The sequence below is a fragment of the Argopecten irradians genome, chromosome 7 (assembly GCF_041381155.1).
Source record: "Argopecten irradians isolate NY chromosome 7, Ai_NY, whole genome shotgun sequence".
NCBI classification, from domain to species: Eukaryota; Metazoa; Mollusca; class Bivalvia; order Pectinida; family Pectinidae; genus Argopecten; species Argopecten irradians.
In genome coordinates this window covers 35,233,670-35,260,860 of record NC_091140.1, presented here as the reverse complement: position 1 = coordinate 35,260,860, position 27,191 = coordinate 35,233,670, and the positions used below count along the sequence as shown (strand labels likewise).

The following is a 27,191-nucleotide window of genomic DNA, read 5'->3' as shown; positions in this document are numbered from 1 at the left end:
AATTATTCATCAGAGCCAAGCTTTAAAGTATGTTTAATTTAACTTTTTCTGCATGTATATTAATCAGTCTTTGCCAGCATTAAGGAATGTTTCTAAAGTGAATTTAGGGAATGTTGCTGAGCTAGAAAAGTTTAATTACATATCTTTGATTGAAATTGATAAATTTGATGTCTGGATTATGAGTCTATCCAGTTTTGTACGCATCACTTCGTAAACTGTACCTGGTTCACATGTGTTTACTCTATAGTCGGTATTGGCAATCGAACAGGTATTATAGATTTCTTTTCATTTTCAATATTTTTTATCATACCAATTGGAGCACAATTATTCAGAAAGGTATTTATCTTAGGCATGTAATTGAGATTTTCAATTGTTTTTAAGTATTGATAATATTATTTTATCAAAAATTATCTTTGGTATTTTTATGCAAAATACGTTACTTTCAAAAATTAAAAAATATAACTTGTGATCATTAACTTTTGATCTTCTGATCATGATCTAGAAAATAATTATGCTCCAAATTCAAACTCAACCATGCATAATATTATTAAAAGATCAATTATGCACATTAATTAATTAAAGTTAACAACGTTATCCTTGGTCATTTAACCAAGATTTAGATGTATCATAATTGTGCATAATTGATCAGTAATTACAAGGTGCACATATCCTTCCAGATATATTACAGTACATTTGGATAATTTGGTAATGGGTAATTATATTGATGAGATTATTTAATAGAAATATTCTGTGTCAAATGCAAAAATGCAACATGTATCGTGAAATGTACTGTCACAGAGGTCATGCACCTTAAAAGGAATAATTATCATAGTATTTATAGTTAGTGTATTATAGTAAGAGCAGTACTTCATGTCCAAAAGTTATTGAAGACATGTTACAATTACATGTATATATAATCCTAAAATTAAAATGAGGTCAAAGGTCATAGTCACTGAGATTGAATAAAAAATAATATTTTTCCATGACAGGTTTTGAAGATGGTTATGTACTTAAGGTCGAATATCAAAATTTAACCCTTAAAGAGGAACTGTTGACAAATAGATTGTGGGTAATTTAATTAATTACTGGTTTATTAACTACAAGACATATAGATTTCACTCATGTTTTTGTCTCAATAATTAATCAGCATCGTTGTGGATATTAACTCATTTATACCTGAAATTTCATAATGGACTGGTCTAGTCTTTGATTTAGAAGAGTCAAAATTTGTTTTTAGGGGTGAATCGGTGATATTAAATGTTTGGTCGATTGCATTTGATTTCAACCAGATATGTAATAAAAATAGTTTTGTCTTAAATTTTCATATTATTACACGTCAAATCACGTCGTAATTCAGAGATTAATAACTTAAAAAGATCCCAGCATAATATATTTTAACAAGCAGAGCACATTATCTTTCCTGTCACCTTTAACAGCCATCACGTCATGTACAAAAATATATCTATAATACAGCATCATTGTATGTATTTTTTGTTTAAGATTGTTAATACAAAATCATGTATATAATGCCTTTAATTAATACATTTAACATGTTAGTTAATTATCAATATCTGTAGCTATTTCATTATGGTATTTATGCCATTATCACAATGTGAAGCTTTTATTGCTGTTGGGGAATTCCAATTAAAGGACGTGTGCTGTAGACTGGCTCCTATCTCCTAAAAATTTAAATCATTAAATGAAATAAGACTTAAAGGTAGTCTTTGACAATTTCTATTGGGAAGTACAGTCAAAGGGGAGATAATCAATATAATTTGACTTCAGGATGGATACCAGTCTATAGCTAAGAGATATTAAAAATTTATGGATTCTTTAATTCTAAAAAAAATTACCAAATACCAGAAGGAATTTTTTTACTTCTATAAGATATTTTCTATTAATGTTATTAGATCTTATAATTTTTCTTTATTTCATTCATTATCTTATGTGAACTTAGATAAATGTGTACTAGAGTCCCATGATGATAGCTGAGTAAGTTTTAATGTGATATGAAAAGTGGGTTAATATCTTATCTGTATTTGGTGTTGATGTGTTTATGGTCCTATCTATAAGTATATCAATGTTTGTTTCCAACTCTCTATTGTACTTCATTCAATATGGTCATGAATATTCATTTTCATATCATAAGTTATCATGAATATTCATAATTCTGTCATTGATAAAGAATGAAAGCAACACTCATTACATATTCATTGACATTCATGCAAAATAGATGTGATACAATCTTTTAATATAAAGACTTTTCTACACAGTAAAAATTTAAAAATCATGTTAAAATGATTTTAACTATTTTATACTGTTTTTGATTTGTTTATGTTTGAAGTGAATCAAATATGAAATGATAGTGTAGCTTTAATAAAAAGAGCTAATTGATATATGCCATTTATATGTCAGTGATATTTAATTGAATTTCAAAGTAAGAGTATTTATATATTTATAACAAAAGATCAGGCATATCGAAAAGGATGTTTATGCATGCATTGCACTATCAATTATTTGATTTACTAGTTCTATAGTCTTAAAGTATTACTCAATTCTATTTCTTCTGAAAATGCTTTTACATTTGTTCAAATAACTGACCTTAGCATATCTTGATGGATAAAAAATTGATTTATGACACAAGCTTGCTTAATGATAAAAGATTAAACGAGCGGTCATTCCTATCTATTAATTAATCCATATACCTTTGGTCCATCAATATCACAGTCTTCCTAACTCCAATGCTACGCTGTGCTGCCATATTGATCACTTGCTTTACTTAATGAGGATAGATTCCACTGTTGTTGTTCTCAGCATCTGATGTCTGCAGCATCCGTCCATCATCCTTCGGGACCGCAGTCACGTAGTTTATGTAAATTCTTCATTCATTTCTGTCACATTGACACTGTTGATCCATGTGTGTAATTAAATGTGCGGCAACATAAAGTAGTTAAATTAGAATAAGTAATGACTGGTAAATCACATTAGAGTAATTATAAGGTAGAATTAATTTCCATTTAGGAGTTCATAAGGCACAAATGATGCAGTGATTGAGTTGTAAAGGAAAACATCACTAATTTTGGATCGGATCACTTTATTATTTTTAGAAAATTTTCATCTAGAATGTTTTGCTTTTTAATCTAATTTGACAGCATGAGAAAATTTAAATGTGTCTTCAGGAGAGAATGGGTTTTCTGCTGCGTTGGATGTAGACATTGTTTTGATCTATAAGACTCACCATAATTTATTGATAAGAATGGATCAGGTGAATGACTGGTATATATTAACTAGATTGTCTCCCCAAGTTTGAAATAATATTTCAAATTTTGAATTGCTAGATTGTCTCCCCCTAGTATGAACTATATTTCAAAGTTTGAATTACTAGATTATTTCCCCTTAAGTTGAAACCTAGAATCAGACATGTTGTAGAAACTGTGAAATTAATAAAACTGAATTTTATAGACTGGTACAACTATACCTTCATCTGCAGCTTCAGATGTTTTATCATTTGAGAAATATGAAGGGTTTGGAGGTAAATATATTTTTAACTTACAGCGATGGGCCAACGATCAGTCTGAGGATTGGAAAGCAGTGAGTTTCTAGATTTCATGTGTTCAGGCCATGGCTACCAATACACCTCAAACAGCTACCAATTGGTTGTCAAATTATCAAACAAACATATACAGTTATACCTCATCAAATTTAACTCTTTTATTTTCAGTGTCAAATTATATTATTAACTAGGAAACAAAACTTGATTATCCTGTTTGATTTAAAGTGTTTTGAAAATCTCAATCAAATTTTTCATATTATTTTGGTGTAATTACACTTTACTCAAATACCCCGATAATTCTCAAAATTTTACTATCTTTAAATTAACGAGGTTTGATTGTATAATTGAAATTGGTTATTGCATGAATACGTGTTCATGGCCATATTGTTTCGTCTAGAAGATATATTTACTATATGTTTTATATATCATAACTAATTGGAACTTGTAAAATATTTAATTTTGAGGTGGATTGAAATCAATGGCGTTCACTTCTAGTTATGAACTTTAGCTGCGATGGTGTGTTATATAAAGTGGACCACTGTTTTCCCCGCCATATTACTCAATTTTGGTGAACATTTCCGATCAGAGGTCATCCACCATTTTGTTTGGGTTTAGTTGATTAAATTGTGTATCGACTCTCGATTGATTGTCTTCTCAATGCAAACAGTAATTAGAGTACATTACAACTTCATCAATTAATTTTCCATGAAAAAGATACAAAGATATAAACTATTTGAAAGTCAAATACCATTCAAGAATTTTTTATTGAGATTTTAAAAAATCACTTGAATGTAAATTGCAATTTAAAAGAAGAAAAAAAACAACAACATATATTACCTGAAATACAAATCATTTACTTTTCCTTGTTGTGTTTTCATCAGAATGAATCAGAAATGACCTTGACATTGTGATTGGTGGATGACCTAGTTTTTCTGTTGCATTTTTTAAGGGTTTTGACCTAGTTACTATGACGGCATGATGTTGCATTTCACTTCACTGCTTAAAACAGTATAGCATTCATATATTGTTTATTCTGCTTGGTATTCCGCGACACATGTTTTTGTTCCTAGTTGGTTCACCAGTTGATGTTCCTGTTGTAGACTTGCTAATGTATATGAATATTGTGCTTGGTAGCTATATATAAATATTTTATATATATTTATTGGCATCTATGCGTTCTGCTTTGTATTTTGTAAATCAAAAATTAAAAAAAAAAAACATTGTTTCCTGTATTTGTGTTCCTAAAATAATTGTTGTTGTCCAGCGTTTGTTTAATTTACTGTACTATCTATATTAATTGGTGATTACATCGCATTATAAACATAATCTGTCAAATCAATATCATAATTCCATTATATTAATTGGTCATTACATCGCATTATAAACATTATCTGTCAAATCGATATTATAATTCCATTTGAAGAAATCTTTATTGACATGGATTTTAACTTCAAGCTGCTTGATTAGACTTCCTGCCTGAACATAAACAGTTATAATTGTCATGTAGAAAATATTCTCATAATTTTCTTTGTCATATAAAAAAGTAAAAGAGAAAAGAGAGAACCAATTCTCTTGAGGTCTTGAAAAGCAGATCCACAATTGCTGGATGGATATCACGTGATATTGAGCAGAGATCCTTTGGATGTGAAAACATAATCAATTGATGATCTTTGTCATATAGTTCTAGAATGTAGGTCGAAATATAGGTCGCCATTGATTCATTTCTAGTTACTTGACAATCACAATATTTTTGAAGAATTACTTCATCAAGAAAAATATGTTAAACAATCAGGTACATATGGCATTCACATTGTTCACTGATATATATATATATATAAGAGTTAATAGAATCTTAGTACTGGAAATCCAATTTATGTATTTGATAAATGTTTTGGACAGATACAGATGCCTATAAAACTGTCACATGTATAGATTGTTGCTAATAAATGTCCGATGGCCTTTATAATTATGAATATATAGCCACATCCATCACTAGATCCATACATCCAAAACTCTTCTCTGTACTGTTGAATCAGTTGTGTTCTCTGCTTTCTAGAATTTCTTATAAAAATATATAGCGTTTAGATCTACTTGCAATTGGTTTGTATAATAAATCTATATTTATCCTTATATAATTAGGCTGGTAGCATAAAGTTGTACAATTGTATATCAGTTCAATTAGATGATATAATCCTTTGAATTTGCTAATATCCCAAGGCCCTGTGCAGCTGTGTGAACTAGCTACTTACTGCATTTAAAGTATAAGAGTCCATCGAAGGGCAACATTAATTCAAATGGTAGTGAAATTATTCTGGATTTTTGCAGATTTGTTTCAGATTCATTCTAGCACATAATGAACCCATTACAATTTACTCTTTGTCGTAACCTGAAAAGATTTTTAGAAATACATGTCTGATACAGTGCAAATACTGATAGGGTCAGCATCTATAATGTTGCATTCACTGTTGTTAAACAAAGCAATTATTTTTGTGATACTAGTGAAATTTTGATTTTATAAAAGAAATCAAATAAGAATTGTATTAACATATCAATTTAATTATAACAGAATTTCAGTAACTGGCGCAATATGAGACGAAGGAAATCTGAAGCACAACTACAGAGGGTAGAAGAAACAGATAAAAGTATAAAGGAGGAAGAGGAGAAAAGACAAGTTAAAAGTTACGGACAGATGGTCGAGGAAAGGTAATCTTTGTAACCAACATATACTGTACTAAGACAGATGGTCGAGGAAAGGTAATCTTTGTAACCAACTGTACTAAGTAATTCACTCCATCAAAATCTTCACAATTTTAGAGGCCCAATATCCGTATCTTTCTTATTTTTTTCTTGATTTAGAAGAATGTTGAAAAAAAATCCTGTTGTAAATCATGCAGAGACAGGACTAAATCGAAGTCAAGATGAGCAATAATGATTCGTAATATTTCTTTAAAAATGAAATAAATATTAACTATTGCTATGTGGGTCCCACTTAGTCAAACAAGCCGAAGTTAGCCGACAATGTGACTACCGTAACTACATAACGTCCGTCCGAACTCTTCCGAAAACGGGTCATGAACTTTCCGACTTCCGTTCGGCAATACTCGTAACTTCTATGGCGACCAGTTTAAAGTGAAGGCATGTTTACATGTATCGACTTTCAACAACTGCTGTACCAAAGTTATTAAAAAAGCATTATGAATATTCTTTAATGATATATCTTAATTTTAACTACATCTACAAATACTAACAATATCGGAGTCAAATTTAACTTGAATTTTTGTTGATAGTTACGTATAGTGTGGCTTTAAGTGAAAAATGAGAAAATCAAATCTTCAGCAGTTTAAAATTTTTGCATTCTGGCTTACTACATGTACTTGTTTAATTGATTCAGTTTTTTCTCAAAATTTCTCACATACAATGTTTGCGATTATAGCAATGTTTATACAAAAAATAGTGATAATGATTGGCTATATGGTAAATTTCAGCAATTTTAAATTATTGAATTTTTGTTTTTTTTTTGTTTATACGATTGAACTGTTTCCTGAAATTTAGCATATCAAATTTTTATGATCATAGTCAATGCCCGGCAAAATCACAAAAATATCATCCCAGCAAAAATAGCCCATTATTAATTTTTTCTTACATTTGTTAATCAGTTAAATAAGATGATATAAAGTCAGTTAAATAAGATTTTTAAAGTTATAATATTGACAAGCGGTGTTTTATTTAATAGGCCTAGGTATTAGCTCATCAGCTGATCATCATGATGCAGGTCTACAAATATTTACATTCTAGTTGTTATCAATTGTTCTGTCACCCTATGATGAATGAACAAGCAGAGTTAGATAATACTCTGCCAAAATAGCCACTATCTGGAAATGGAATGTTGAAATTCAAATCATGTTGTGTTACTATTAAGTTACATCAATATCTAATGTCATGCATAATTTGTCCTCCCATGATGTCTGAAGTGTGAGGCTACATGTACACAATCCTTGAGTCATGGTTGACCTTTCACCTCTAGGTTGCAAGTTTCTGAGGCCCATGAAAGGCAGTAGCTTATAGTAGGTTAATAGTTTTTCTCATTGAACTCTGACTATCGTCCATCATCAACACATTGTACATCCTTCAATGAAAATAATTCAATTTTGCTTGTTACGAGCATTTTCATTGGCTTAAAAATTTACTTTATCAGCCCTTAAAGGAAAAAATGGCTTCGCGGTTTATTTAGAGTACACTCAGATTTTTATGTTATATCTCCAAAACATAAAAAAATCTATTCAAGTTAATCCTTAAATAAACACCATTTTTAACTGAATTTAGTAGATAAAAATAGTTTCATAAACAACAGATTTTATGTACATAATAATGAAATACAGATGAAGTTCTGCTTTTACTAAAATTCATATATCATTATACAATGTACTCTTGTACATGTGCATTATCTAAGATCATAAATCGTCACCCATTTTTAATACTTGATATATTGATGATTACAGGGAGAGAAGAAAGAGTACTGGTACATTCCTGAAGAAGCCGATGTCTTTTTACCCTGTAGACGATAATGACGACCTTTTCACCCCTGTAAAAACTCCGGCTAGTGCTGCTCCTGTGGAGGAAGTACTAGAAAAAAAATCATCCACCAACGTGGAGGCACCTCCGTTAAGGTCGAAAGCTCCACTGTTATCACCAAAGAACAGAACGGTAGGTATACAGTTGTCTCCCTTGTAATATCAAGTGGGCATCAATCAAATAAAATTGGCTGAACTGGAAGATAGTGCAAAATATTTTAGGTGTTTGAGTTATTTCGAAGTGGTTTCTTCATTATTTTTTTTTGGCATTATTAACAAACGACCAATTCCAAGCACTTTTGGAATCCAAGAAATCAAAAAAGAAAGAAATTTATTGTTACAATATCGATATCTTACAATACCTCCCGGTGATTGTGATATCACAAATATCACATAAAAATATCACGATCACCGGAAGGTGGGACTATAAGTATATTATTCACCCTTGTCTGAAAAAAAGACATATTGAAAACAGTTGCCATATAGTAATCAGTTATAAATAAATCATTAATGAATTGTAATAAAAAGTGTAATTTATTTTACAATCATTCGGTGATGATTGACGTTTATTTCAGGCTTCCCTCGGGAGTGACGGGACCTACATACACTATGATGACACAAAGAGAGCCTCGTGGGCCGCTGGTGATTCCAGTGATGAAGAGTCCGACAAGAAAGATAACTCTGTAGAGACGGACAGATTAAAGGACACAAGTGAAAATACACCGAAAGAAAAGACAAATGTACGGAGAAGTGTGTTAGAAAATTCAGACAATTCGTGGAGGAAAGACCCATCTCCCCAAAGGAAATTGGGATCAGCGGGGGCAGGTACCCCGACCAAATCTACAGGCAAACTATCGAACCTGTTAAAAAGTTTCGAACAAAAAGAGGAGGAAGCTAAAGTGGATTATTCAAAAGTGAAAAAGTTGAGTGATAAGGATTACAGCAGGTCTGGACTGTCGCGATCGTTTGATCTTCCAAGTTCTAGTTTTAGTTTCTCTGCCAAGGAGAAAGCAGAGAAAGCACCTGTCAGATCAACAATTACAGATAAAACGGTCCCTGTGCCAACCAAGGTTTGTAAAACTATTTTTGAGAGTTCATTAGTTTTGGAAGTGTTTTACTGAAAATAATTGCCTTAAATCCTTTTATCAAATGTGATGACAACAGAAAATAACGAACATATTTACTACATATTCATGGCTCAAACATATTACTTTTCATTCTCATCAGGCTGGGTTCCTATAAGATGTTGGTAATATGGGTATAATTAACTATGCTTGTGACAAAGTAATTTTGTTTGCCATGGGAGGCCAGAGGTTTGTTATAACCGAGCTTAGCAGTACTACCAAGTATACCCATTTTGAGGAGTTTTTCATTAAACTCATTTTTCATCACAAAAAATTTGAAAATGTTTTGTTCGTTCTATTACAGGCATCAGTTGAGAAAACAATAAAGATTAGTCAGAAACCAAACAATACCAAAGGGTTTGGTTTTACGATATCCGGTGGTGTGGATAGACGCGAGCCTATCACCGTACAAAAAGTTTCACTTGGTAAGTACATAAAGCCATTCAGTGATTTTCATACTCGACAATATTTCAGGGGCCTATAACATTAGAATCCAGAGAATACTACATTCTTTCTTCATTGGTATGTTAAAATTTTTTATTAAATTGGGGGAAATAATCACTTGAAATTGATTAAATACAACAGTAGATCACTTGGGGAAGGGGCTTTTAGTTCACCCTAAATGCACCCCCCAAAAAAGGTTTTATTGTTTCTTGGGTCAACTATAACTGACCAGAATAAGGGTCAGAATTCAGACCAATTTAACATAATTATGGTCATCTGAAAGAATGGCAGTCTTATTCTAGTGGCTCTTGAGAATCAAAGTACTGAAGGCGTGTTCCATGAAATTAGCTTACAGGTTATATGGTTTATGTGTTAATGAATATCACAGTGTTTCAGGGCAGTATAAAGTTACAGATAGCTGACTATAAACAGTTATTTCATCAGAATTGCGAGGCTAACATTATAGTTACCGTAATCAGTGGACGAGTGTTTCTGTTATGATACACCCTATGATTCACTTGAAAACTCTTAAGACCCATGAATTCCTAGATGATTGAATAATTCATGATTTGAATTTGATATATGTAGATTTTCATTCAAATTTATTCTTCAAAGAGTTCTCTTTTAAAGATTACAAAAGTGTGTTAAGATATATGCAAATTACCTCAACATAATAAGGTTTGGTTCCATAGAATCATGTAGATGATGATTACCTTGAAGAAATTAGTATTTTAGTATTTATTATTCTTACAATATCCCTGATGATTTCTCTTTTACAGGAAGTGCTGCCGACGTGTGTGAAGTACACCAGAACGATAAAATTCTAACGATCAACAAACGTGATATCTCCGCCCTCGCTCACGCTCAGGTACAGCGGCTTATAGACGAAGCTGTTCGTCACGGTCAGATAGAACTGAAGGTCAAACGCAGTATCAGTGATGGAGGTAAGGCGAAACTCAATAAAAAAGGGCAAAAAAACTTGACAGAAAGATTAAATTACATGTACTTGATTTAGTTAACCAATCTTCCATGTAACCAATCAATTTGAAGTAAGATTGAATGTAGAGTACAACCTGCCATAGCGACCACCTCTGTATAAAGACCACCTGCTTAATAAGACCACTTTTCTAGTGTCCCGAATGACTGATTTCAACATAATTCAACCTGTGTATAAAGACCACCTTATTTAAAGACCATTTTTCCTCTGACCTTTTGGTGGTCCTAATAGACAGGTTTGACTGTAATTGATTTAATTAACCAATATCCTGTGTAAACAATCAATTTTTAAGAGTCTTGAATTTTCTTGATTAACAGGTTTCAATATTTAAGGAAAACCAATTAGTGATGATATGATAGATGATCACATAATGATTTTTAAAAATTTTATCAATTTTGAAATTCTGTAATAAATATTTCAACTCCTTTCATTTGAGTATCTCTTATAACTGAAGTTTTCCGTGGCGCGGCCTACTTTGATTGGTGATAACAAGCTTGACACCCCTATAGGAGTAACAGTATTACAGCTGGGAACAGGTGTACGGGGTAGGAATGAGGGTCTGTTTGATGTTTGGCCGAGGAGGCCCACCTGATCCTAGTGATAAAAACATGTAAATGTTGTGTTAATGGGGTATGTAGATACATTATATAGAAATCTAATACTTACATACCTACCAGGTGACCTCTATAGACCTAACCGTGTCAACTGTTAATGGACACATGGATCACATTTCATTACCGAGACTGGAGCATAATGGAATCACAAAGTTGACTGAGAACGCAAAATTAAAGCAGTTACAAGATAATAGTGTCTATTCTGCATATAATCAGCAATGTTAAGTAAGCGACTTTAAATGGTATAGCATGTTTTTGTAAGACTGTCTTATTGTTTGTGCTACATTGACCTTGTGACCTTGTGCTACATTGACCTTGTGACCTTGTGCTACATTGCCCTTCATGTCTTAGTGCAGGAATTCCTTTTAAATTCCGATCATTCTTACCTGTATAGTGCATCAATTACTGTGGTCTCGAGTTTAAGTTATTCTATTATTAGTATTTAGGAACCGGTTATATAGATACCTATAGCTAATTGCCAATATGATGGTGAAAATAGAATTTTTGTTATGTAAATGATATTTTGATAGAGTTCACTGCATTTAAGATTTATAATTGTTAATTATGTTGTCCTGGTTCAAATTCTGGTGTATTTGAAACATTGTCAGTTTTCTAAACTTAGATTTCATAGATCATTAACTTAATTAACTTAAGTAAGTAAACAATCTGTGTGAGCTAGGTGCGTGGAGTAGTTAACATGTCCCTACATGTTATTAAAAGCCCAACACCTCTGAATCATAATCCCATGTGGGACAGTTTTCAGGTGCGGACTGCTGGTTGTTGGTTTTTGTCCAAGTACTCCAACTTTCCCCCTCCTCCTAAACATGACACATCCTTAAATGATCCTCTTTGTTGATAAGCACATTAAAACAAACAAGTGAAACCTAACAAATCAAATGTGTACGTTTCAGCTACATGTAGCATGTCAGATGACCACGATAGATAGATAGAAATAGATTTGACAAAAGCTCAATTTTTAAATCCATGATACCTCCCTTACAGAAGAAGACGAGGATGAAGATGATGATGATGCTTTTATTGCAACATCTCCAACATCTCCTGTTCCCAAATTGGCTTCGGCTCTATCACCAAGGACACGCAGCTCTACTTCAGCCTCACCTGCTAACTCTACCAGCAAGTCACCATCGGGGTACGTGAGCCCTTCATCATCTACGGACAGGTATAGGAGTGGTGCTAGAACAGAAAACCGCTACGGCTCTGTGTCGCCGATAACATCACAGATAAGTAATCCATCACCTGGTGCTATAAAAACTGAATCGTATCGACAAAGTGCTTCCCCTGTTGAAAATAGGAACACCAACAATTCATCGGTGACCGAGGCTGGTCGGAGAAGTGGTTCCCCTTCACTGAACCAACACAGAAGTTCGCCATTGCTGAGAGAAAATTCACCTCTAGGAAGTAGCAGGAATACTGCCGGCTCAGCTTCAGTACTTGGTGATCAGTCATCCGTGACAACCAGGAAGGCCTACCCCACGGAGGACAGGACAGGGTCACCTCTACAGAGGTCATCTCCATTGTTCAAGTCTCCTTCAGACGATACTAGGTCTGCAGATAGCAAGGTAGGCTAAAGCTTTTACTGGCAATCTTACTTAGGGAAACATGTTAAAACAAAGGACCATTGCAGCATTCCAATATGGGAAAGCAATTAGGCAATACGTATGTATACCAAATTCTCATTGAGTTTTCAATGTAGCTGTATTTTCATCTCTAGGCAGGATTGTTAAACTTGATTTTACTAAAGTTTTTGAAGAAAAATTGTGAATATATTCGGTTTGATTTCAGTACTTTATATAATCCATTGTTTTTTGGTTAATATTTGGTAATTCCACCAAAACAGGAATTTGCAATAAATGCAAGCTTTATTTTATCTTTTCAAATTAGATAACGTATGATTATATTTAGATATGGTTTGAGGTTTATTGGACATCATATATATATATGGTTATTGATGACTTTCTCTTGCTAGGAAACCACAAGTATATTATTGTAATATCTTTTTTTGTGTGTGAGTCTAACCATTTCATGATAGAATATCTCTTGAATCTTATTGTCAAGGTCATAGATAAAGATAAAATGTGAATCAGAATTTTAATTTTATGTAAGGAGGTTTTATTACAGTATTTTTAATGGTAAGACTCATTTGCTGGAACAGTTCAATATGAATTTTAAGGGTTGAATTAATGAGGCAAAAGCATTTTTTAGTCAATCAACATTTGTATTTTTAAGTCAAACAAATCATGTAGTCTTGACAAAAGTCTTAAAATGGAATTGTTTCTTTCCAGATTTTCCCACCATTTCCTGAAAACTCTCTGCAAGAGGAAGAAACTAACAACAATGAGGTCAAAGTTGACAAGTTCAAGGTGAGTTTCTTCAACAAACGTTGTAGTTACCCGGTACACATGTCTGTTTTTATCAAAATTAACAAATATAAAGCATACATTAAGACAATTGGACATTTTGGAATTAAAATCGGCAAAATAAAAAGGTTAATAGATGGTAACTTGGGGAAAACATCATGGAAATTTTGAAAGACAGAAAGATTATAAGCATTTTTTTTCTAATTAGGTGGATCTTATTAAACCTCCAAGTCCTGTGGGCAAAGAGGAGACAATCACACCTGTCAAAAAGGATATGGATTTCAGCAGCCCATCAATCCAACAGGATGTGATGTCACTGCAGAATGTGAAGGAAACAGAAACAACACCCAAACAGGAAGTGACAATTTCGACCCGTCAAACTATCACAGTGAAGAAAAAAGAGCCGCCAGGTAGTGATGCTGAAAATTATATCTTGAAATCTAAGGCAAAAGTATAAAAGAGTATGATAATTCTAGTAAGGCTAAATCTAATTTAATGTGCTATCTAAGGAAAGAGTTTTAAACGGTATAATAATTCTTGAAAGGCTAATCAAATGTACTATCATTGATGATTAAATACAGCTATGATCACAAAATAAACAAATTGCTATGAATTAAAGTCATAAAAAATCTATTTTTCAGAAGTAAAGAATAGCTATAAATGGGAGCCCCCTGCAACAGCCCCGCCTGTCAGTACATCTCCTCCTCCTGCTGAGGAGGAAGAGGATGGAGGGGGCGGACCCCCAGCAATCCTTCGTCGCTGGCAACAGCGAAAGCCCCGCCCCCAGTCAGCTTACTCCGCCTACCCAGCATTTGAACCTCCTAAGGAGGAGAAGCGATTGAGTGGAGGATCATATCCTTGGGAGTCCTCAATTGTAAACTCCGACAAAAAGGTATAAGCATCATGAGAATTTATACATATTTTTGGCAAAAAATACTTCAAGAGATGTTCAGAACATTAGATTTTCTTACAAGTTCTAACATTTACTGTAACAGGAAATTTTCCATAATGAAATTAAATGATTTGCTTTCAAAGACGCAAAATTAATCAACAACGATTTGACTAGACAAGACACTATCATAAAAACAGAAGTTGAACTAATACTTTAATCTGTTAGATAATGATTTTATCCCAGTTGAAAAGACATTTTTTCTGACAAAATAAACCTGAACATTTTGTCTAACGTCACTGTTATTATTACAGGCTGATACCGACATAGAGCCTCAAGTCATTAAACTGGACCACCAGGAAAACAACTCCATGCCACCGCCGAAAACACAAGTTGGTCAGCCGGTCACTTTAGAAATTCCTGACAATGAAGTTCTATCTGGGAAAAATTCTACCAGCTCTTCCTATAATTCAGGCCTTCTCCAGATTGATCCAAGAAACCAGGGCGACAAGTGAGTTCAATCAGGATTCATAATTATACTTTGGGTAACATATCGTGTACATATATAGTATTAGACATATTTAGTTAACAGATTGGTATTTTAGTTTACCGACAAATATAGATATGTTGTAACATCTTTAAAGTTTGCTGAACGTTGATATTATATTTTACCTTGACCTGTTTTGTAACTGATCCATTGCATTTTTTTGTTGTAGCAATTCGAGTCTCCCCGAGTACAGCTTCCACGTCAACATCAACAAACCACAACCACGAACATTAACAAGTCCCGGTAAGGATATTGTATACTATAAATTTTGAATAATGATTCTATTTATGAAGAAAATACTATGACTATAATATGTAGTTATTCTATAAAAATTTGATTAATATGTCAATATTTTGAATTATTTTGCAGATACTATTGAGCGTGAACGTGAGTTGATCAGACAGGAAGAACAGAGGATTCTTGAGGCAGAGAAAAAACAATGGGAGGAAGAGGAGAATAGAAGAATAAAAGAAAAAGAGGAGGAGCTAAAGAGGCAGGAGGTATGTGTCTATATCAAACTTACCATATATGGGCGTAAAATTAGGGAACAGTCATTAGTCATTCCAAGAAAAGTAGTTATGTTTAGGTAGTTTTAAGATCATTTTTTCAACTATATATTTATTAAGTAACCAGGTTTCATAAGTCATCTAATTGTATAATAACTGTCTCTATTATGATTACAAAAGATGATGTTATGGTATATTATATCATATTACAGGAAATGCTGCAGAGAGAAAAGGAAAAATTGAAAGAAGAACAACAACGCATGCAAAAAGAAAGAGAAGAATTAGAACGCAGTCGTAAAAATCAAATTGGAGCCAAAGAAAACAAGCCGGCCTACCACGCCCACCAAAACAACAACCCAAAGTCTCAGTTTGCTACCTCTGTCAACACAGATAGCAAACAATCACTACGGAAACTAGACCTAACATGGCCGCCTCAAAAAGAGGAGCCTCCACCGCGACAGAAACTTACACGGAAAGATATGTTAGCAATGAACAGGAGAGCTACGCCTCTTCAACGCAAACCAGAAACAGAGGTCAATTCCACAGAACCTTCTAAGACGAAAGAGATACCATCGCGTGATGCACCTACTAAAAATGACCTTCATAATTTAACTGCTGTCCCAAAACAAAAGTATCGTTCTTCCAGTAATTGGATGAAAGAAGATCATCAAGCACCACAAAAGACATTTTCAAAGTCGAGATCTGATAATAATCGATCTAGTCCTAATTTACATGAACACTGGTTGGTGGAGGAAGCAGAACGGCGACGCAAGGCAATAGCCAATCACAACTCTCACGCAATACAACCAGCGGCAGATGGAATCATAAACCGTTGGCGTGATGATTCTTTTGTGCCAAAACAACAGGCGTCTATAAATGCACAGGGAAATAATTTAACACAACCGCGATCATTGTCTAGCAATGTGAATCAAAACCATGGACTAGATAATCGTCACTACATGCCAGTGTCACAGAATACCAAATCTTTGTCTCAAACATTACCGCAAAATTTCAACTACAGTAGTCTGAGCCCCAAAAACAGGGGTGACCCCTACGCTCCTCCAAAACCCACACGAAACTCCAGTTCATCAACAACGTCATCCATCTCATCTCCTACATCCCCACTCAATCCTTCAGAGCAGTTTATGGCCGTAAGTGGCAAGCAGGCCTGCTCATACTGTAACCAGGAACTTGGTAAGTTTTAAAACACAGTTTTCGGATGAGATCTGAATTCAGGAAGTGATCTAACATGTTTCGGTTTCTCTACTAGTTGATGGGATAATATTTTCTAGGACTTAATGATTCAACACTTTTTTCTATTAAAGACTGAAATAATCAATCCATAAGTGTAGATTTTTAAATCAAATTCTATGAACACAGCTGATCACTTAAGAGATTTTGAATTTGTTGATATACACCAAATTACTTATACAATGTTAACTTTTGGCATAAATTTGAATGCACAAAAAATATATGACATGTACAATAACATACAATATTTTGTAACAATTGCGTCTTGTTTCTGTCCAGGTTTTGGTGCTGCCATGGTGATCGAATCCCTCGGCTTGTATTACCATGTACAATGTTTCCGATGTTGTGTGTGTCACACAGCCCTTGGCAACGGTTCCCAAGGAGCAGACGTACGAGTTCGAGTCAACAAGCTTCACTGTCGGAATTGCTATAGTAACGATGAAGGTATCTTGTCATACTGGGGATTTTATTGAGCGTTGTAAACAGTCCTGGATTATTTTTGTCCTGTTGTGGTTTTTACGTTGACAAAACTTGACACAAACAAAACAATTTTATTTTTCTACAGAGAGGTGATTACGTACGTAGTTCACTAATTTTTGGGGTAAACATAACGAAAAACATTTTCATGGAAAGATATTTTGGTTGCAGTTCATCGACCTTTCCCCGGAGGAGTAAGCATTCTGATCTTCGTATCTGGATTATTATATAAAACAAAAAGTGCTTCCCTGTGATTTGGCTGTCTGGTAGATCACAATCATTATGCTGTGATCTTGTCAATATAGGAAACTAATATGATACATACTGTACATGTGGATATTTTCGCGTGTGGATATTTTCGCAGAGTCAGCTTTTGACCTGTTCACAGAGTGATCATTTTCACGCCATGCGTCTGTGGCCCAGTTATTGCATGGATTATTGATATTCGTAGAGATTTTTTGAATGCTAAATAGCGAAAACTTCCATACCGCGAAAATTCCACTTTTACAGTTAAATAATTATATCTGCCAATCATAAGACAAAGGCGTATAATCAGACTTTCAAATCATTTAATCAGGTTACCATAGCAAACAATAACAATATTTCGGCAAACCTTGGATTTTACAACACCTATCCATCGTATCCACCGATATGAAGGAGTCTTATAATACTAGTATAGAATAGCCTGTTATAACCTGAAATTTTAAACTTCACCCAGAATGTTAAAAAAGAATTCGATGGAAAAGAAAAAATTGTGCATTATTGCTTATCAATAATTAGGAAAAATATTTGGAAAAAAAAGTATTTTTGACCAAAAATAACGAAAAACCAAAAAGTTTCAAGAAAGCAAAATTTTCTGTTATATTAAAAAAACAAAGTTACTGCAAAAATTAAGATTTAAGTACAAATTAAAAATAAAAAATCGGCCTAGAATAAACAAAACATCAACATGAAATGATTATTAAATTCATAAGAAATTAGCTAAGAAAATAAAAATGATAGATATACCATACTATAACTGCAAGAACTATTTATGCATCTCAGTGTTCTAAACATAAATGCTAACTATCGAACTGTGGAAGCGTATATTTGGGGTGAGTTTTTTATATAAAATGACACGTGGAAATGATGGCATGTCCTATGGCCAATCTGAATCCCTGTAATTTATCTTAATATAGAAAATATTATTTTCTAAACTCATTTCTTTGGGCCTTAATTAGTTTAGAGTTTTCTTATTTATGACTTCCCAAAATAATAAAGAATTTATCACAAAATATCAACTAAATTTAAGTCACAGTAAATACTAGTGGGATCCAATTTTAGGAATGAGTTCTGATAATTAGGGGCTGTTAACATATGAAGATCTTATCTGATAACTTAATGACTTTGTAGTTTATATATACATATTCAGGTATTTAAAGAAATAGGTGACATTAATGGAGCCAATTATCTTCACTAACAGATTAATTATGTTGCATGTGGCAAGAATCCTATGTACTCTGTAATAGTCAGCATATATAGTTGGCTGAAAGCAGTTCACCAATCATTATTCATAGTTATTGGGTAACATTAATTAACCAATGTCTAATAATCTCCTGGCAACAATTCCACTTACTGCAGGAGCTGCCATTTAGGCATGTAAAGCTTTGGTACTACATGTCTTAGATAGATGTTTAAGTCATTATTGAAAGTGTACATTATATAGTGAAGGGAAATAATTTTTGTTTCTATTAGTTATATTCATACGTTTGGACATTTTTCCAATGAAAGCAAAAAAGACTAAATAAAAAAAATATGTTAAAAATATTTGTACATCAGGTGAGAAGGTAAATAATGACAGTGATGAAAACTTATGGCCCTTAATGACTCTATTTCCTTCTTTGCATATAACAGCATTACCTCCCATTTGGGTAGGTATCAGTTGTGATGTCATCTATTTTGTGACCGAAGTTTTCATGTTTTCTCGAAAATGTGTTATGTTACACTCACAAACACATGACATCACTATCAATACCTACCCCAAGGGAAGATAACTCTGTAATATACTGATACAGAATATTGCAATACAACATATAATTTCCATAGGCATAAGATATTATCTTTAGTGTAGTTGCATTGTATCCCATCCTGTTTCACTCAAATTCAGAAATTTCCTTATGTCTTCTTTCACTATACATTGACCTTTGACAAAATATCAGATCCCTCATTGGTTCTTAAGTCGAAATGCATCTAACGAATTGAAGCTGCAGTTATATTAATATTTGTGTCTGTTTATTTACCAAGATATCATAGGTAGATATCCTGTACTGTAAGTTTTGAAAAGCGAACAACAGCTAGTTATGGACACTAAAGATATTGATGACTTTCGTTTTCAGGATACATATACAACAGCTTGATATAAGTAAGATGTAGACAATCACGTGTGTTTAAATTAGAGCTTGGCCATGCAAGTGTGATATCAGTAGAGATATTGGGTATACATAGAAGTATACAAAAGTTTGATGATAAAGGCTAATTATTCAGACCAGGGTGACTTATCAAGCGTAACAGGACAGGGTATTTGTATGTTGCAGGTCGAAGACGTAAAGGACGACACTCCTAGCTATAAATAATGTGTATGTAGTCTGTAGTCAGCCATTGTCTAATTCTTTTTGACTGATAATTTCTGCTTTGTATAATTTTTGCTGGGGAACTTTCCGTTTGCTTTGTTTGATTGCCTCAATGTTGTTTTCTATAACCTGTTGTGTTAATGAGTGAAAATAACTGTAAAAATAAGTTTTAGGTACAAGGCAACGGGTTACGGTCCCATCTGTCGAAACGACCCAGGTGTTTTTCTCATAGATGTAGGATGCTTTGGTCCCTGTAGTTCCTCAATACAGCTGGTCTCAAACCTTGGTACAGTCTGACCGATCACAATTGTCGCCTTCAGATACCCAGTACAATGCCTCTTGGATGTTCGTACGATATTGTCTATTCCTTCTTTGTATATTAGAGTTATCTGCTCTTGCATGTAGATATTTAAGGATTAACTTGAATAGATTTTTTATGTTATAGAGATATAACACAAATATCTGAGTATACTCTAAATAAACCGCGAAGCGGTTTATGATGAGAGTACACTCAGATTTTTGTATTATATCTCCATAACATAAAAAATCTATTCAAATTAATCCTTATAATTCAGTTTACTAAAAATAATCTCTTCCATATTAAAAATTCATTTTGGGACTATTTTGTCTATGAAATCATTACGCTATCATCTCAGCCAATCAGAAGCAATGTTAAAAAAGGCGACAACATTTTTTCCTTTATGGGCTGATAAAGTAAATTTTTAAGCCAATGAAAATGCTCGTAACAAGCAAAATTGAATTATTAATGCTTAACGTCATTGGGTTAATGCGTAAAATTTACATGAGTGTTTCTTTGATAAAATATGTTAAAGTGGCAAATACATGACGTCGCAGCCAATACTACACGCAAGAGCAGATTACTCCATTATATAAATAGGAAATAGATTGTTTATAGTCTATCTTTCACCACAATTTATCTGTTACAATCTTTCTTCTACCTTCTGCCAGGTTTTGTGTGTGAGTATATATAATGGGACGATGGAATATAGAGCTACCATCAAATCTCACGTTAGATTTAGGTCTGGGAATGCAGGTTTGCTTTCAATATTTGCCCCAGTTATAATTCATTGTCTGCATAATTCAAAGTCATCTGCTCACTGTGAGGAGGTATTTATTGTTTCTTAGTTTGTAAGAGAAATCTCGAAACTTTTATGATGACTGTCTCACAAATAAATCATATTTCATGTTTGCGTATTGCAGACTTATCTTCCCTTTAGGATGGATATTGATTGATATGTCATAAGTTTGTATGAGAAATTTTATCTCTGAAAAAAAATATGATTTTACACTCACATATGCATGACATCACAATCAATACCTACTGACAAGGGCAGATAACTCAGCAATGTACAGAATTGATCAATCAATGCTTCCTCATAGGAGCAGATAACTTGGTGTTTAACTCATAGGCTATATTTGTCTTTGGAATGTTATACCAGTAATTGATGATCAAGTTCTTATTCATTAAGCATAAAACATTTTACCCAAAGTAATGTTGAGCAGTCTTTGTTGTCAGAGATATTCCCATTGCCAAGAAATAACTTTATGACTTTCATGCTGAACTTCTCTAGGTACTATTAATATTAATCCTGATCGCAGTTATGTTGTAAGAACGCTTCTAAAACAGTGGCTGTCATGTTGTTAAACTTGTCAGTATGGCTTTTGAAATGATGGAGAAAATAGAAAACAATTTTAATAGAGAGTGTTTAATAGCAATATAGGCCATATTTATGATATTTACGGATCTGTTCAAATTAGTGTTATTCGTTAGCTTATTCACAGATGCTTGGTTTCAGCTTTACAGGTAGATAATATATAACTGTAGAAAATATTTAACTGCTGGTTATTTTTAGAAATCAATTTTAAGTATATATAAATATCATCTTAAATAAAGTTTGTTATTTAATTTGAATATGGAGTAAACCCTTACCTGCTGATGTACACAACTAGTTTCATTATAATAGTTATTTAGCTTTAACTTAAATCACCCCTGAAAATACATTTAGATTCTCCTAAGTCAAAGACTAGAATAGTCCATAACAACATTTCTGGGGTATTAATGAGTTTAATATAAAGTGAGACTGGTAACATACTTCATAACAAAATTTTAGGGGGAAAAAAACGAAATAATGGCAATTGATCCAGAGATATGTACTGGGATAGACTTTCTTTCGTTTTAAACAAAGCAGTATTTCATATACTACATGCAACTTAAAATGAAGTTGATCTGATTATAAATATCCTTATATTTGTTAATTTGAAAGCTAAATCTTCCCGAAGAGCAACCCCATGACGAACAGTGACTGAGTTCTAGTCCTAGGTATATTATAAGTTTAGAATTTTTTTATCTGTTCATATTAATATGTTGGAATTAATAGACCAAAATGACCTTGCTTGAGCATGAATTAATAACTCATTCACCCCTGGAGTTGATTTGAACTCTCCCACAACAAAAGCTGGAACAGTTCATTATGAAATTATAGGGGTAAATTAGGTTAAAAGTTTAATTGATTGAATAGACTTTTAATACAAATATTTAACAAGTCCTAATGCTGTGCACACACAATTATGAGCATGTTCACATTTTACAGCTAAATATACTAATACACGTGAGAATTTTATTATTGGTAGAAGAACATTTGTGCCCCTCAGTAATGTTCATTTCATTATCATCCACGTGAATTGCCAAATTTCTGCCACGTTACAAATACTTTATGATGAAATTGATATGGGAAAATGTTATTGAAATAATGGTTTGAAAAAATTGATGCTCTAATATTTTCTAATTTTAAGACTTTGTGTTTGAATTTTTATAGTGTTGTTTGCTAATTTCTTACATGGATTCAGGGAGTAACTATTCAAAGAATTACCCAGTATATCAAACTTTGAATTGTTGTTTGATTCTAATTTTGTGAGTTTTGTATTTGTAAATGAAAACAAACATACTTGCAGTATTATTCTTTCTATGGATAATAGGAACTTAAAAGCATTGAATGATGTACTCCCCCTCCTCAAAAAAAAAACCAACAAAAAACAGTAATATATAGGAAAATATTTTTCATTTGTTTTATTTAATCTAATGCCATTAAAACATTTGACTACAACAAAGAAATTGAAAAAAAAGGAAATTTCACAATGGGGAGAATAACTTGCTATACAGTATACCATTCACTACCACATACCTTATTAGACCGAATATGTCCCTATAAGCACCCCTTCTCTTTTTGAGGCCTTGATTTCAATTGCCCAGGCATAAATAAAGACAAAAACTACACAAACCTGTATGTATAGATTTGCAACAATTTTGGCTTATTAGCATCGTTTCATTTTTTCAATTTTTTGAACACCCTGGGTGCTTATTTGTTCAAATACAGTATCATATACCATTTATATGAAATGTTTAAATCTTGAATCTGTTTCTTTTTTAGCATAATTTCATTTTCGACAGAACAAGTACTTTGATGCATCTTAATTTTTTTCTTTTTTCTTGTTTTCAGCTGGATTGAAGTTCAGTAAAGTGTGACAAAAACCGTTAATCCAGGAAATTGAGGACATTGCCATGACAACAACTAATCATTAAACAGCCTTCCACGAAAACCTAACGTATAAATGTTGGTTCCTATACATCAAGTGCCTAGTATAAGCTTGTATAGGATTTGTTTTCAAATAAAACATATGTAAAACAAGGTATTAGAAATGTTATTAGCCTCTTATATATTGTACAAAATGTCGTCAATTTGTAAATATATAACTTACAATACTTTAATATTATAATGAACTCCACACTTCTCTTGTGAAAAGCAGTATATATATATCTGTATCTCTTTTCATTAAATTGTCAACCAGTTTCTTATTGGACTCTTCAAATATACTTTAAATATAAAATATTGCCATTGGTACTTTGAAACTCAAATTTGTACTTGTTTTTAAGTATTTATAGGTGAAATTCTGCTGTTTAATTTGTATAGATATATGTATAAAAGAGATAAATATGATTATAATTAATTATTTTACGATCATATATATTTATACAAATACTGTACTTTTATATACACATTCCATTTGATTTGAAACAATAAATGATTTTGTTGATGAATACAACATTCCGCTAAATTTGAAAAATAGAAAAAGTTTATATAGATGAAATACTTACTTTCTATATAATACTGATGATAAACTAATGTTTGTATATAATTTATGTAAGATATGTGTACAGCATGTATATATAGTATATATTTTTGTATATGTAAATATGTATATTTTTACAGAAAATAATAACGATATATTAAAACATCACATTCTTTGTTATAGTTATACCATATACATAGATATTATATACAAAATTAGCACCACTGAATTTAAGCATGGACTGCTGATTTTTGCATACATGTTTAGATAAAATTTACATAGAACATATATTTATCATGGTTGTGTATTTCATCTTACTCCAGAGTTATCTGTTCTTGCATTGCAAGCAGGTGTTCATCGTTAATTTACCAACTCTGAATTTAAAAGATTGCTTTATCCCTGTATCAAAGAAGTGGGAAACACGCGTCAGTTGAAAAAGACATTCATCAGTTAAATTTTATGTAAAATACACAAATTAATTTTTTTTTTAAAAGTCATGATTTCTCTGAAAGTTACATGAATGTACAGATTAAGAAACAAAATTCTGATCAGAAGTTGTAAATGATGTAAAAAGTATCAGTTTATTGGCAGCAAGACAAATCATAAGCCAGTTCTGTACATATTGTATATTAAATGCAATTTATTGGCCATTTTATCTAATATTTACACTGTATCTAATAATTAACCTGTTGAAAATATATGTCAAATCTTGACTTTTGTCATCATCTGGAAGTTATTATTAGATATTAATGATATATTTGCATATTTCAAAGTTATCTCCCCTTGCAGATAGATCTTGATTGTATCTTAGAAAGTGTAATGTCATGTTTGAGATGAAAGAAAAAAAAATGCACACAAACGTATGAAGTAGAAAATCAATAACTAACGGCAATGACAGATAACTCTGTAATGTTCAGACAATTATAGTAACTGTAAAAAATAGCTGCATTATTGTAGTTATAAAAGTCTTCTAGACAGATAATGTCATCTTCGGGAGAAAAATAAACTATCAAGTATGCCTCTCTGTCCTTCACTTTAGAAAAGGCTTGAATTTTAATTTTTGAATCAAGAAAGTATAAATTTCTCACAGAATATATTTTGTCCATAGACATATCATCATGATATGTATGTTTTTGATGCTTGATATTATATAGGATGAATTTGTTGTAAAAGCAAGCCTTTTGAATGTTTACATTCTAACCCTGTGTTCATACAAGTATCCAGGAAAATTCACTCAAATCATTAGTTTCAGTAATCAGCATATTTGTGTGGGCGGATGCAATTATTACTCTTTACGATGTAATTATGAATTATATAAGATAATGTATGTAATGTGATTAAACTTAGTTAGGTTAACACCAGCAAACCAGAAGTAAATTTAAACAAAACTGATATACTAATTTTATAATATATGTGTTTGATTAGCATCTCTCTTGATAAAAAATTGATTATAATTAAATTGATACCAGATGTTAATTTTGTGTGATTTGAAGAACAAACTTTCCCCAGTATGTCTTATAATGTCTATTTCATTAAAGTCAAAATAATTATGTGATATTTTTTGCCATTGCTTGACATCTGTCGTCTGATTCTTTCTTAATTAATCTCTGTCATCCATAAGATATCCACAACCAGATATGATATTGATAGTTTTTTGCATTTTTTACAAACTAATCTTGAATCACAATGTACATGTATTCCCTTTGGTTGACAACATTTTACTGCTGAGCGATACAGGCCCTTTTGGTCTCTTGTGTTAGTATTTATTCAATATTGCACCTACCTGCATATATGTCTTATATTTACATTGCAAAGATGTATATTTACATATTAATAATATGCAATTGGAGAAACAATTCTAGCTTTAAGAAGTATTTGGAGAATGTGAAAACTTTTCAATAATGTAATAATTAATGTTTGTGTAACCCAATGCTTGAATATGTGCTTCAAATTCATTTCAATGTAGTAATACAGTACCAACATTAATAGATCGTCAAAAATATTCTAGATGTAGTCCTGTTTTCCGTAGAGGAGAATCCATACTGATGCAAATGAAGAAAAAAGAATAAAATTTAATGTAACAAAATGATCACTTTTCTTTTTGCAAAATATTCTTATTTTGTAAATATCAAGATCTTATTAAGATACGAGATAATTTTTATTTCAATCGTAATTTAATTGTTTTGTTGAAAGAATTTAAATGCTTTGTTTCTTTTTAAGCAAATATAAACCAACTTGTGCTCCATCTATATAGTGTCACCGATATATTTTCGTGTTTCATTAAAGTGTATTACAATATGTTACTTGTATGTTAAACCATTAAAGCACTAACATTCTTGCAATATGACAAACTGAGAGGTGTTCGTGTTGTTTTTTCAGCCCTGCTCAATTTGTTTTCGACAAATTTACAAGACTGCTCTATCGAGAGGGATCTTCAGTACCGATGATTGATTGATATATGTTAGTCAAAGGAATGAATTGTTATTTCTCTGGTTTTTTCTTTCTCCCCTTCCTTTGAAATATTTAATGAACACAGGCAAAAAACCACACCGATGATTTGATGTACCATGGCAACCATAACTTAATTGTTAAAGGCAAACTTTTACTTGTATACTGAAAACTCTTGAGAAGAAGTTGTTAATTTCTGATAAAGTTGACCTCTGTGACCTTGAATGAAGGTCAAGGTCATCTATTTCAACAAACTTGGTAGCCCTTCATCCCAGCATGTTACAGGTTCAATGTCTCTAGGCTTCTCTTTATGACAAGTCGTTTAAAATGTTAACCTCTTTTATCCGTGACATTGAATGAAGGTCTAGGTGATTCATTTGAACAAACTTTGTCCAACTATACTACAGGTTACTATCAGGTCTCAAGGTCATTAAATTGTTTGAATTTGGCATCCATTCATCCCAGCATGGCACATGTATCTTGGGCCTTTTGGTTATTGAAGTTGTTTGAATCTAATGTTTACCCACGACGGACAAAGCACAATGACTATATTACAATCCGACCTAAAAATAGCGTAATTATGCTTTGAGCCAAATACAAAGTTTCTGGGCTATCCCTTTGTTGGATTGAAGTT

The 27,191-nt window shown here is 32.3% G+C and overlaps 1 protein-coding gene across 12 annotated transcripts in view; it reads left to right on the top strand.

Moving 5' to 3' along the window:
- Positions 1 to 26,464, top strand: part of LOC138328266 (LIM domain only protein 7-like) — an 84,631-nt gene extending 58,167 nt beyond the window's left edge. The window contains exons 7-25 of one of the 12 annotated variants that reach the window (XR_011209176.1): positions 248 to 268; positions 3,556 to 3,591; positions 6,120 to 6,256; positions 8,053 to 8,257; positions 8,700 to 9,194; positions 9,553 to 9,673; positions 10,472 to 10,636; positions 12,306 to 12,883; positions 13,607 to 13,684; positions 13,890 to 14,091; positions 14,323 to 14,573; positions 14,885 to 15,081; positions 15,287 to 15,360; positions 15,487 to 15,617; positions 15,836 to 16,817; positions 17,154 to 17,318; positions 19,925 to 19,966; positions 22,246 to 22,301; positions 23,479 to 26,464. Coding sequence is in view for 10 of the 12 variants with exons in the window: in XM_069274984.1 (XP_069131085.1) it covers positions 248 to 268; positions 3,556 to 3,591; positions 6,120 to 6,256; positions 8,053 to 8,257; positions 8,700 to 9,194; positions 9,553 to 9,673; positions 10,472 to 10,636; positions 12,306 to 12,883; positions 13,607 to 13,684; positions 13,890 to 14,091; positions 14,323 to 14,573; positions 14,885 to 15,081; positions 15,287 to 15,360; positions 15,487 to 15,617; positions 15,836 to 16,817; positions 17,154 to 17,318; positions 22,246 to 22,274 (3,867 nt within the window). In the remaining 2 variants the exon portion in view is untranslated. The other 11 variants (XR_011209177.1, XM_069274984.1, XM_069274983.1 and 8 more) reach the window with 11 other exon arrangements.
- Positions 26,465 to 27,191: the final 727 nt, after the last annotated feature.